This window comes from Mesoplodon bidens (assembly GCF_964165515.1).
Source record: "Mesoplodon bidens genome assembly, chromosome: 8".
Classification (NCBI taxonomy): domain Eukaryota; kingdom Metazoa; phylum Chordata; class Mammalia; order Artiodactyla; family Ziphiidae; genus Mesoplodon; species Mesoplodon bidens.
Genome location: NC_138165.1, coordinates 107,079,907 through 107,092,911, shown reverse-complemented (window position 1 = coordinate 107,092,911; position 13,005 = coordinate 107,079,907). Strand labels below are relative to the sequence as shown.

The 13,005-nt window shown below is 52.3% G+C and overlaps 1 protein-coding gene across 1 annotated transcript in view; it reads right to left on the bottom strand.

Moving 5' to 3' along the window:
- The window catches only part of INPP5D (inositol polyphosphate-5-phosphatase D), a 138,234-nt gene that overhangs the window by 67,178 nt on the left and 58,051 nt on the right, over window positions 1-13,005 (bottom strand). The window contains exons 3-4 of the mRNA XM_081242120.1: window positions 4,435-4,585; window positions 1,919-2,090 (exon numbers count right to left, since the gene is read on the bottom strand). Of these exons, the coding sequence (XP_081098246.1) occupies window positions 1,919-2,090; window positions 4,435-4,585 (323 nt within the window). The remainder of the gene's footprint in view (window positions 1-1,918; window positions 2,091-4,434; window positions 4,586-13,005) is intronic.

Sequence of the window (13,005 nt, the reverse complement as noted above, 5' to 3'; positions counted from 1 at the left end):
TTTACTCAGCAGTCTTTTATTAACTATGACCTAACTGATTAGATCTAATTAACTTGCACAAAAGACTGTGCAGGTTGTCTTATAATTAAGAATAATCTAAAGGCAGTCCTCTGTGTACAAAGCGATTTTACAAGCAACATAGATTAACTTGCAAACACAAGGCAGAAGCTTAGTTTTTCATGACCCAGAAGAGAAAGGAGGGCAGGCACCATGGTCCCTTGAATGTGCTCCACCCACACACCTCCATCTCCAAGCAGAAGCTTTAGGCAAGTTCCACTGCTGTTTGTTAGCTGAGAAGCCACACCAGAGAGAGGGCGGGCCTCCCACGCTCACCAGCCCTCAGCTGCCCCCGCCCCCTCTCAGGAGGCTGCGTGGAGGCTTGGCTGAACACTTTTTCCTGCCCCACTGGGCCCTGAGTCCCTAGAGAAGACCTGTCCCCAGACAGGAGGGACTGACAAGGAGATGTAGCCAATAGACCACGTGGGAGAGTCAGGAGGTGAGGGGCCGCAGTGGCACCATTGAACAGCTTTGCCTATTTCCTCCAGGACGGCCCTGCATTTAACACCTAAACCTGGAGAGAAATAGAATCTCAAGGAAACTAAACAATGGGCTCTGCCTGAACTACTTTAATAAGCATTTGTTATATAGATACATATATCAGGATAATCATGATAACGGATCAACATATTCAAAGCACTGGCTATTTAGCTTCTTGATAAATAGCACAGGGAATTCCAGGAGTGTGCAGAGAATATAACCCGGCAGGCCCGGAGAAGAATTAGAGGAAACGTCAAGGTGGAAATATAGAAACGCCAGATATCTTAGCAACCGGTGGCTTGTGTGTACCTTCAGACCTTTCCTTTGTATTTGGCTAAATCAGATGGTAGGTGAGCAGCCCTGGCTGTCTCAAATTAATCTTTCAAGTTGGAGATGTTGCATTAGCCCTGCCAATAGGATATACTTTGGAGGGTCTTTTTCTCATGAAGAAACAAAGAAACGTTTTTCCATTTTTAACACATGGAGATGGCTGTGTACTAATTCATTCATTCAACACAGATCTAGGGAGTGCCGACTCGTGCTAGGTGACATGCTGGGTGCTGGGGACATAGTTCCCCTCACGGAGCGTCCTCCCTGTGGAAGCCATCCCGTGACCTGTGTTAAAGTCAGGGCCTCTGATTTGCAAACTAACCAACGCCCCTCCCAGCCATACCTCCACCTCCCATCCTCCAGCCTGGGCCTGCTGAGGGAGGCCAAGGGACTGCAGGACCTCATCAACATGGACCAGTCTGGCACCACATATGGGCCAGATCCTGAGAGCCCTGGGTCAGGGCAGGTGAAACAAAGTGTGAAGAGGATCGCACCTCACTCCTTCCACCACAAAGAAAGGAGTGGCATGCGGTGTAGACCTCACAGTCCACACCACACATGGAACAACTGCTCTGACCCATTTCCCGGTGACAAGGAAGTTGGCCTCCTTTGCATGGGGCCAGAGCAGGTCCAGGCTGCCGTGCAGGCAGCTCCTCCACTGGGACCACCTGAGCCAGTGGACCGCATGGTGGGAGGAGTCTTTGGGGTGGGAAAAGATGCCATGTGAGTTCACGGCAAGCCCCAGCAAGAGAATCACAGCATGGGCCCCTGAAGTCTGGAGCAGGGCCATGCCATCTGCAGCAGAGAACTATCCATCATTCCAGAACCAGCTCCTGCCATGCCGCGGGGCCTGGTGGACATGGGGCACCTGAGCAGGGCCATCCAGTGCCCGTGTAGCCAGAGCTGCCCCGCGAGCTGGGCTCCCTCAGACCCACCGTCGGGAGGCTGGCGGGCTCCACAGCAACCTGTCCTAGTGTGGAAGCGGCATCTCCAGGAGAGAGCACAGGGTGAGCTACCTGGGTGTCGTGGGGCCTGCCAGGTGGGGACTCACCCACTGGTGTCCATGGTCTGCAGGCGCTGGAACAACGTCTCTGAGAGGCTTGGCCGGCTGACCTCCGTGGCTCGAGGATTATCGTTGGAAACAGGGACCTCCTTGGCCTCATATGGCCCGGCAGATAAATGGATGTTTCTGGGTGGCAGCTCGGGGGGAGACAGGACACCTTCTACCCAAGACAAGAGCAGGAGTGCCGTCTGGGCTGAGTGCTCCCTCCGTCAGGATCACCGCCTGCGGAGAGGGGCACGTGGCCCACCCTCTCCGCCCTCTGTGCGGTGATCCTGCCCACCCGCCCCGTGGGGTCCAGGCCACTGAGCCCAGCTACAGACCCGTCTGTGCCCGCAGTGTCCCTTCCCGGCCCCGCTCCCTTGCCAGCTGACTCCTGGGCTAGACGGGGAGCCTGCCAAGGGCAGGGACCTCGTTTTGGTGGTCTCTGCCCCAGGACCCAACACAGAGTTTGTCCCCTTGAGGAGCTCTGCAAACACCTGCTGGGGTCCAATGGCCACGCCGGGCAGGGCTGCTGGCCGCGGACGGCTGGAGAGAGCAGCCCCAGAAACTCAGCAGGATGGCCGGCTTCGGGGCAGAGCAGGGGCCCTGGACCAGCAGAGGCTGGGCTCCCGTCATGGGAGGAGCTGGGCCGGGGAGCAGGCAGGTCCGGCCACACTGCCCCCCTCTCTCCCACCCTGGCCCCCTTTTCTTTGCGCCTTCTCTCCAGCCTCTGTCCTTCTTCCTCTCTCCCTCCAGACCCTCAGAGACAATGAGAGGAAGTGAGGGGCTCCCTCCACCCAGGGAACTGAGATATGAAACAAATGACTTGGACTTGGCCTGGGAGATGGGACTCCCGCCCGTTCACCTTGAAAGCTTCCATCCTGCACATACCACAAATGGGTGAGAGTCCTGAGCCCCTGGGGCCTGCGACCTCCTGTCCGAGCCTCTTTTCACACGGGATGGCTGCCCCACGGCTCTGGACACAGAGCTGCACGGGGACATTCTCTTTAAAGGATGAGCCGTTCCTTCACTTCCTCACCTGGCTTGGGGTCCTTTCAATGGTTATGATCCCGTTTTGAGCCCCATGGGGACTGGCGGCACCTTGAGAAGACCTGAGCCAAATTCGACCCCTTGGACTGGGGGTGGGAGACGCTTGGGTTCAAGCAGACAGTGGGTCTTTTTTGGGAAGGGAAGCCAGCCGTCCTGAGATTGTGTTTCTCTTTCCGGATCTGTTGGGGGGTCTTTTTCTAGTGTTGGGGTCTTTCTTTAGACGGCCGTGCCCGGAGGGGCAGAAAGACTGGCCTGGGGGGTGAGAGCGAAGTGAAGAGGGCATTTCTGCACGATGGCTTCTCAGTGTTGAGGCCGAGCCTGGGCTCCTGGGGACTGGGGACAGCTGGGGGACGTGCGGCCCAGGCACAGCACTGGCGAGTGACCCTGGACTCACACGTGGACATGTCGGCTCTGGCTATTTCACAGCTGAGGGTGCCTCTTACTGGGCCAGGGAGGCGACAAGGGACATGGCTGCCTGGGTCCCCTTCACCTCTGCACACCTGCGCTCCTTTGGAAACACTCTGCCTGGCCCTCGTCTCCTCCAGGAACTGGTGAGACGGCTCTTCAGAGTTTACCCTCGGAGGAGGCTGCCGATGAGCTGTGCAATCGCTCACGGTGGGTCTCCAGGCAGGTGGGAGGAAGGGTGGCCCACGGAGGAGGTTGCAAGGACGCCCAGCACGTGGCGGGCAGCAGCCAGGGATGGGCGGAGTCAGGCCGGGGACCCCACACCTCTGGTCTAATCTGTCCTTCAGGGGAGATGCCGGGGGTCTCGGTTCCAAGCCCTGGGACTTAGGAGGAGCCCTGACCAGTTGAGAGGTTCAGTTATGTATGTCAGGGCTTTCTTTCAGGACATGAACTTTTGAGAGGAAGAGAAGGGGGGCTCCCCGGCTGCACTTCCTCTCTCTGCCCGACGCTTGCTCTATTAGCCTGTCCCTCCCCTGTTGAAACAGCAGGACTGACTCTCACGTACCTTTTAGGGGCTGTACTTTATTTTCTTTTAATGATGCTATAAAGAAACATCCTTTCTCCTCCTTCCAGCTTGGTGCAACCATCTCCTTCCTCATTCTCTTCACAGCAAAATTCAGCGAATTATTTTGACAATGATTTTAGCTGCATCTATTGAGCGCTTACTATGTACTAGGCGCTGGGATCTACACTGACTCCTTTGATGACACCCTGAGAGGCAGATATTATTTTTAGTGTCTCTTTAAGAGAGGTCTGTGGTTTAGAGAGGTTAAGTAATTCACCTACGGTCACACAGCTGAGAATACGGGGTGCAGGAAGTTTGAACCAGGTCTGTCTAAACCCAGAGCCTGTGTTCCTAATTGGTCTTTAACCACCATGTCACCCCCTCCAATAACCGGACCCACCCAATCTACAAGCACTTGAAGTGAGAGAAGCACCCCAGAACTTCACTATGGGACTTAGGTGGCCGGCAGGGTCCCGGAGGCACCTTCCCCTCCGTCCCTTCCTACCTGTCTCCTCCTCTGGCTCATCGCCTGCGTCCTCCTCCTCCAGTGGCACAGGATACTGCAGGTGGGTTACCAGGCCCATGTTTTCCTTCTTGTAAAACTCGATAAGCTGGTCCAGCTTGGTGAAGAACCTCACGGGGACACCTTCGGATGCCTGAGGACAAATCGCAAGCAGAAGCACACTGAACTGGCTGGAACGTCACCCAACCACAAAGGCCACCTTCAGCAGAGACCAGCAAGGCCGAGGGAGTGACCACAATCCAGAAGAAGCCCTAGGCTCCTACGCAGGGCCTGCCTGTGACGCCCACACCCTACAGCCCCTAAGAGCCACTCTGCAAAAGGCACAGATAGGACAGTTTTAAACATCTTTTTCTTTCAGTTTTTAAAAAACTTTTATTTTTAAAAGTATTATGTTACCAAGTAATGCATTTTCATTATGGAAAAAAATTTAAATACAGAATTAAAAAAAGAAAAAAAGAAATCACCTGTAGTCCCACAACCCCAGGAGACCTATCTTTAATAGTTTAGAATATTTTTTCTAGACTTCTTGTGTGTATGTTTGTGTGTGTTTGGTGGGGGGAGTTATTACCCCACCCCCAAGATCATTTATTTTTAAACTCGGGAAAAATCTATTATAGCAATTGTTTTGCTTTTATTTTTATATTTTTCATTTGATATAATTCTGTTTTGTCAAAACTCAGAAAATGGTTGAGGCAGTACAAACGTCTTCCCTGATTTGTATCTCTGTTGTTGATGACAGAAGAGCAGGAGGGTAATTCCACTGGACTGTTCAAATGCCCTGGGGCCAGGTCTCCTTCTTTTTTTTTTTTTTTTTTTTTTTTGCGGTACGCGGGCCTCTCACTGTTGTGGCCTCTCCCGTTGCGGAGCACAGGCTCCGGACGCGCAGGCTCAGCGGCCATGGCTCACGGGCCCAGCCGCTCCGTGGCATGTGGGATCTTCCCGGACCGGGGCATGAACCGGTGTCCCCTGCATCGGCAGGCGGACTCTCAACCTCTGCGCCACCAGGGAAGCCCCAGGTCTCCTTCTTATCGCCTGGTGGCTCCAGCAGGAAACTAGGCAGCCAGCCCCGCCCACTGAGGCCCTGCCCCTGCTGAAGCCCTGCCCACATGAAGGCCCCACCTCTGTGATTCCCCCTGGTGGGCTATCAGGCAGCAGGGTAGGATGGGAGAACTGCAAGCAGGAGGCTTAGGGTCTCATCAGTGCTGTACCCTACTGCTCCTAACCCAACATGTCCCAAAATCCTGTCCATGCTTCCTGTCCAGTCCCCTGCCCCGCCCCTCCTTGGTGTTCCATCTCAAGGTATGGCACCATTGTCTCCCCACTGGCCCAGTCAGATACCCAGAGGACTTCTCCCTCCCTGGGCATAGATGGCAAAACTGGACAGTGTAAGGCCGGGTGTTCCTGATCCAGCCAAGAAGATGCTGAGCAAAGTCGCAGCCCCAGGTGGAGGAGAATGATGTAGCCGGGCTGTAGGGAAGAGCAGTGAGCCGGGGGCAGCTGGACAGAAGCAAGAGATCAGGCTGCTGGCGGGTACAGGGATGAGCCCCAAAGAGGCTCCCCCTCTGGGTGGGGCTTCCCAGGCCTTGGAGGAGCAGAACGCCCCCCACGTCCTATCACTTAGTGCCTAGGAGTCACCCCCCTTATCATAGTAGCTAACAGGTCAATGACATTCATGTGATTTAGAAATGATTTAGAAATGAGTTGGAGTTGGAGGTCAGGGGCCCAACTGCTCCTCCGGGGGCTGCCTGCTGCTGGGACCCATCGCCCATGGGAAAGGAGAATAGGGAAATAGGGTGCACGTCGGAAAGCCCACCTAGGTCGGTGGGGTCTGGGCTGGGCGAGGCTGGATCGTCTTGACTCGCCCACCTTCAAGTCAGGGGCCTATTGTTCCGGCACGGTTGGCACTGACGTGGGAGGTCATCAGGGCCACAGGTAAGTGGGGCTGGGAGAGCAGACAAGGCAGGACGACCCAGACCGGGACAGATGCAGACATCTGGGAATGGACCAGGACTCAGACCTGTCCCTGAGCCCTGTTGCTGGTGGTAACCCCAAGTAGCGGTGAGGATGCGTTTGCCTTCAGAGACGCCACCGCCTTCAGAGACTCCGTCTCTCCGTCACTCACCTTCACTCAGGCTCCACACTTGCCTCTCTGTCTCCCCATGTCTCTCTCTCTCCACATGTATTTGTGTGTGGGATGCAATGCATGCACATATAAATCTGTACGTGAGGGCACGTCTCTGTTTGAGCGTGTGGCTTAAGCTATTCAGTAAATTCGTAGAGAGTTTAACAAAAGGCCGGGCCTTCTAAAAAGTAACTTAAATAGGTTGAAAACCCAAAGTGAGCGGAATAACAAAAATAATTTGACACGACACAAGGATGAACTTGATTCAGTTAAAGCAGTCATGACAAGTGTCATCCTGTCAAAAGAATTTACAGCTAATGGATGACAAGCCATTAGGCGTATGGATAAAGGATGTGAAATTATCAAAGAAAGTCAAAGTGAAACGACTCATGGGTGAGTCTGGAAAAGGGTCCTCAGCTGGAGGATGTCTGGGGAATGTGCGTTTGAGAGAGCACGTGAGCTATGGCAATTTAGATGCACCAATGCTGAGACACTATTATTTTATGTACTGCTAAAAGCTAAAGCATAAACCAAGATACACCATCAAGCTGTGGGTACAACTGATTTCAGAGATGTTAATATGACAAAATAAACACCTTAGAATTGATGAAATACGCTGGGTACTAAGCGTGCAGAAGAACAGAACATTCTAAAATTCATCGGAACCCTATGGATCCAGTGAGGGAGGAGGTGGGCGGGTGCTGAGCGCTGGGACACTGCGTGTGCTTGGACTGGTCCCAGAGGCCAGGGAGCCAGGGCCTGGTGAACCACCGCTGCTGGCTGCCCAGGTGGCCCAGGTTCCCAGGAAGGTAAAGAATGAGGGTTGAGTCCAATCCCAGCCCCACTCATGGGGGTGAGGAGTGCAAGCTGGACAGGTGGGTCGGACGCTCTGTATGCCCAGGAAGGAGCAGCCCAGCCATGGCCTTCTCATTCCTGAGCTGGGCCGAGAAAGGCCCTCTGTCAGGCAGGATGGCCAAGTCAAAGCCAGGAGTGGGAGTCGGGGTTTCCAAGTGGACAGTGCCTTGACCGTGGGCCAGCAGGAGCACTGGGGCCCCGTGGGGATGGGTGCCTGGTCAAGTGTGATTCTGCCTGCCCATGCAGCCCATAGTCAGGGGCCAGATCTGCTTACTGTCGTGTCCCCAGATGGTGCCAAAGGGCCTGGCCGTCGTGGGATGCTCGGCAATTAGTGCTTTGCATGGACTTGCAGGATGAGGGTCAGGATGAGTCAGGGGGAGAGATGGTCAGAGAGGACCCTTTGTGGGCCTGGGACTGGGGATACAGAGCAATGGCTGGGGGGAGGGTAGGTAGCAGGGGAGCACCCCCTTCCTTCACCCTCAATCTGATCTGCCAAAGGTGATGCCTTTCCAACACTTTAAAATGTCAAATGTCTGACTACAAGGTTGTCATGTGTATCAGTCAGGTCCAGGCAGGAAGCAGATGCCACATTTGCCTGGGGGGATTTCAGAAGGACTTAGTGGACAGGGTGTAGGAATACACCTGCGAAGTGGGGGAGCAGTTTCCCTCCTGATCCAAGCATAAGGGGGGCAGACGCAGGACCCAGAGAGGGCTGCCAGGCTGGAGCTGAGGCCTTCCGCGAAGCCAGCCCCATAGGGAGGGAGCAGGGGTGGGAGGTCCCCCACCCTCCCATCATGCAGCTGTGCCTCCCATCCTCCAGACGCCACCGGAAGCCAGGGGATTTGGAGGGGGTCTGGGCTTGAACGTGAGACACACAGCACAGAAGCAGCTCACGGAGCCCATGGTGACAAGACGCCCAGGGAAGCAGTGGGAAAGTAAGGCTTGCGTGTCCTGCAGGCAAGGGCAGCCCTCACCCCAGGAGGGGGGCCGGCCATGCTTTTGGGGCAGGGGGCTGCCCTGGATCCTTAACGGCCACCAGATTTCAATTCCTCATTCCACAGTCGGTGCCTTCCTGAAGAGATTCACCAAGTCATTCTGAAACAGAGAAGGAAACCCTGAAGCCCCATGCTAGCCGTTTGCTGCAGACAGCGGCCCTCACAGTTACAGATGCTCCCCAGGGTGGTGTCCCTGGGGAAGTGATGGAATTTCTGCTCTGCGGCAACTCTCCCACCACCAGGAACAAACTTCTTCTCTCTGTGGCAGATCCACAGCGCACAGAGCAGAAGCTTGATCTGAAAAACACAGAGCAGCAATTCCTGCGTTAAGTCGGCTCTGAACTTACGACGTGCGGGGCAAAGAGCAGACGTCCCTCGTGGTTTGTGGGATCGACTGAATAGACGTGAATTTATGTTCATCACCAAAAGTGATGCAGGAAAATAAACGTGGTTAGTTCAGATCGTGAAACAAGATACCTAACTCTTCTCTTGCCTCCTCTTGCCAGGTCTATGGAAATTTCCAGGTGATTTCCAGCAAGATTATTTCAGGGAGTCCCTGCAGACAGCGCCTTGCCAAGCCCAGCCGTACCTGCCTCCCCACAAGCTTATAAGTTTTCGAAGGAAAGGGACCCTGCTAGGTTCAGCCTCATGTAGTTCCCCAGGTGCCTTGCGCGGCTAATGACAGGCCTTACCCCTGTTTTGAGACATGTGTGCAGTGCCTAAAAGGGACTTCACAGTTGAAAAGCTGTAGCTTCCCACACTGCGATGTGGGCTGCTGAACTGGAATCTGCAGGGAGAGACCCCTTCACTCTACGGCTTGGCACCTGTGCTCGTCCAGGTACAGTACTCCTGGGAAGGTACGGACCAAGGGGACAGGGCTGCCCACCGCCCCCCCGCCAAGGCCCCAGACCACTAGGGTCTTTAAAACAAAGGACAGCTGATGTCCAGACTGTTGGAAGCTCAGGGCTGTGGTCTCTGAGAAATGTGGCGTTTCCAGAACTAGTTCCTGGGCTCTGACTTTCAGACACCCTCCAGGGGAAGGCAGAGCAAGGCAGGGAGGCCGGAGCACCCTGCAGGCCGAACTTTCCCAGAGGGTAATTTTAACTTCAGTGCTGTCCGCTGTCACTAAATGGGGAACTGAAAGAAGGCGAGGCCCCCAGGAGGAAGCCAGCAAGCGGGCTCCAGGAAGACGCTGCTGCCCGGCACCATCTCCTCAGGCTCTGCCAGGCTTCGTTTTAAAACGAAAAGTATATACAAGCATTGTGGAAATTTTACAAATAATGGGAAAGTGTGCAGAAGTGGGGTGGGGGGCAGTGTGCTTATTATCCCAACTATAGCAAAGCGTTTCTTTCAAGTCGGTGGGAAGGTCACTAGAAAGATCTGAAGCAGGGAGACAATGCCATTTGTCTGCTGTGACGGGAACGGCGGGGTGGGAGGCGCTGGTGTCATTACTGTTTCCTTTTTCCCAGTGGGAAGACCCTGGGCCTGTGGAGGCTGGAATGGTGTCAGAGGCCTCAGAGGCAGTGGCGGGCATAGAGCTGGATTCAGCCCAAGCCCGGGAGTCCCCAGAGCTGGGGCTCCCACACGTCCAGAGGCAGCTGCACTGATGGAGCAGAGAGAGGGATAATGTGGAATTTGGCTGTCCAGGCCCAATCCCCGCCCCCAGCAGCATTTCCTCCACTCAGACATCAGCTCAGCAGGGGCAGGACTCCCCACCCAGGCCTGCCCACCTCGCAGAGTCTGGAAGATACCTCCTCCCGCCCTGCCTCTGCCCTCCCGCACCTCTGCCAGCCCCTGAGATGCTCTCCTTGGTCTTTCTTCTGCCCTCAAGCCAGGTCTGAATCTTTAAGCACCTCCTCTCCCCCAAACCTCTTCTTAGGAATCACAGACTCCAACTTGGCTGATGTCGCTGCCATTTGATGAGATGGGAAAGGGGGGTGTGCAGGCGGGTCGGGGAAGAGCCCTGGAGAAAAGCTTCAGATCCAGAAATCCCTCTTCAGCCATCTGACCTGGAATGGACCCCAGGATGTGTCTCCTTAAAATCCGATCAGCTCTTCCTTTTTCCCCTCCCTTCTCCTTTTTACTTTAAGACATGTATCATTTTTCTTTCTTTCCTTGCTCTTCCTTTGAAGTAGCCAGAGCCAGTGGGGCTTTGGGCCAAGGAAGTGGTCAGGGGGCAGAGGAAGTAGCTGGGGCAGGGAAGTGATCAGAGCCTTAGAAGCTGGCCTCGCCCGGGGCCCAGGGGCAGCAGAGCAGGAAACGAGCAAATGAAATATATGGAGAAACGGGGGCGGGTCTCTCACTGCCAGGGAAGGGAGTTAGGTTAGAATGAACTCTGTCTGCAGTGTTCAGCTGGAAGGGGAAGCTTCATTGTGAACTCAGGGTTTTGTTTTTTTTTTTACTATATACAGGTAAATACTGATGCAGGTGTGAGTGCGTGTGTGTGTCCACACACATTTCCCGGCTCTGTCTTCTGAGAGGATCCAGAAGCAACAACACCCCAGTGGCAATGACCCCACCTAAATACCACCCTCCAACGAAAAGAACCAGACTCCTTGGAGAGAGGGCCGGGCTGAATCTAGGGCTGTGGCAGGAAAGGTATATGTGGGCCTGGAACATCTGTTGCCCCAGAAAGTAAGGAAATGTTCACAAAATGATGAAGATTTGTCAAAAGGGTACAGGAGTCAGGAGACAACTGAAAGGACAGTTGAAAGGACCATCTGGCACAATTTGAGCATCAAAATGAATAATAAAAATAATTATAATTCATTGAATAAAATAGGAATTCATGAGTCTATACTCATGTAAATACATGAGAAGGGAAATCTCTTTCTCACAGTAGAATGCCAGTTAGTAACTGTCACAGGAATGATGGAAATAGTCACCGTTTGGCAACCTTCACAGTAATAGCTGATTCAGGAAAGAATCAACAGATGCCAAAGATGCTAAAACTAGTGGGTGAGCATCTGAGGAGGAGCAGGCTCTCTCGATTGCCTCAAAGTGTCTTCCACAAGAGTTAATCATTTTAAAGGGGAAAATAGTAACTTTACAATGAGAAAACCTGGAAGACCCCACCTTAACCAAGTGGCAGAGTTAACTTTACCAGTAATGGGACAAAGTGACATGGTGCCCTCCTGGGATGGGTACAAAGAGGACACAGCAGTGCTTCTGTGATGCACCCACCAAAATGCAGCAACTGGCCTCAGTTGCATGGAAACACCTAAAAACCCCACATTGAGGGACAGTCTGCAAAATTACTAGCCTATTCTCTGCAAAAATGCCAAGGTCATGAAAGACAAAGAACTGTGCCTCTAATGGGCACTAAATGGATGTGATAATTACATGCAACATGTGATCCTGGATTGAATTTTGGTCCAGAGGGGAAGGTACAAATAAATAAATATTTGTTTACATATGAATTTTACATATATTATATATAAGTATGTATATCTTATATACTTGTAAATATGTATAATATATGGAAAACATATAAAAATATTTATTTTTAATATAAATATTTAAATAAAATCTACATATTGCTATAAAGGGCATTATTAAGACAATTGGAGAAATTTGAACGGGGTCTGAAGATTAGATAATAGTATTTTATCTATGTTAATTTCCTGATTTTGATGGTTGAACTGAGGTTATGTAAGAGAGTATTATCATTTAGGAAAAGCACATTGAAATATTTAGGAATAATGGGGCATTGTCAGCAACTTATGCTCCAATAATTTAAAAAATAATAATAACATGAGACCAAGAGAATGAGAAACTTATTATGCTAAAATGTTGATTGGGGAAAGTGAATGAAGGGAATACAGGAACTTTCTGTACTGTTCTTGAAATATTTCTGTTAGTCTGAAGTTATTTTCAAAATAACAATTGAAGAAGACAATCAGGGTGGAAATGATCTATATCTTAAACAGGAGGGTGGTTATATCTAATAACTCTTTTGAGCTATACACTATAATAAAAAGTTTTTTTAAAAAAATTAGCTTGTGTAACCTAGCTCGTTAAATTAATATGCACACAAGAGCACATACACAGGAACAGGGTTCAAGATGGCGGAGTAGAAGGACGTGCACTCACTCCTTCTTGCGAGAGTACCGGAATCACATCTAACTGCTGAACAATCATTGACAGGAAGACACTGGAACTCACTAGAAATGATACCCCACATCCAAAGACAAAGGAGAAGCCACAGTGAGACGGCAGGAGGGGCGCAATCACAATAAAATCAAATCCCATAGCTGCTGGTGGGTGACTCACAAACTGGAGAACACTTATACCATGGAAGTCCACCCACTGGAGTGAAGGTTCTGAGCCCCACGTCAGGCTTCCCAACTGGGGGGTCCAGCAACAGGAGGAGGAATTCCCAGAGAATCAGACTTGGAAGGCTAGCAGGATTTGACTGCAGGACTTTGACAGCACTGGGGGAAACAAAGACCCCACTCTTGGAGGACACACACAAACTAGTGTGCACATCAGGACTCAGGGGGAAGGAGCAGTGACCCCAGAGGAGACTGAACCAGACCTACCTGCTAGTGTTGGAGGGCCTCCTGCAGAGGTAGGGGGCGG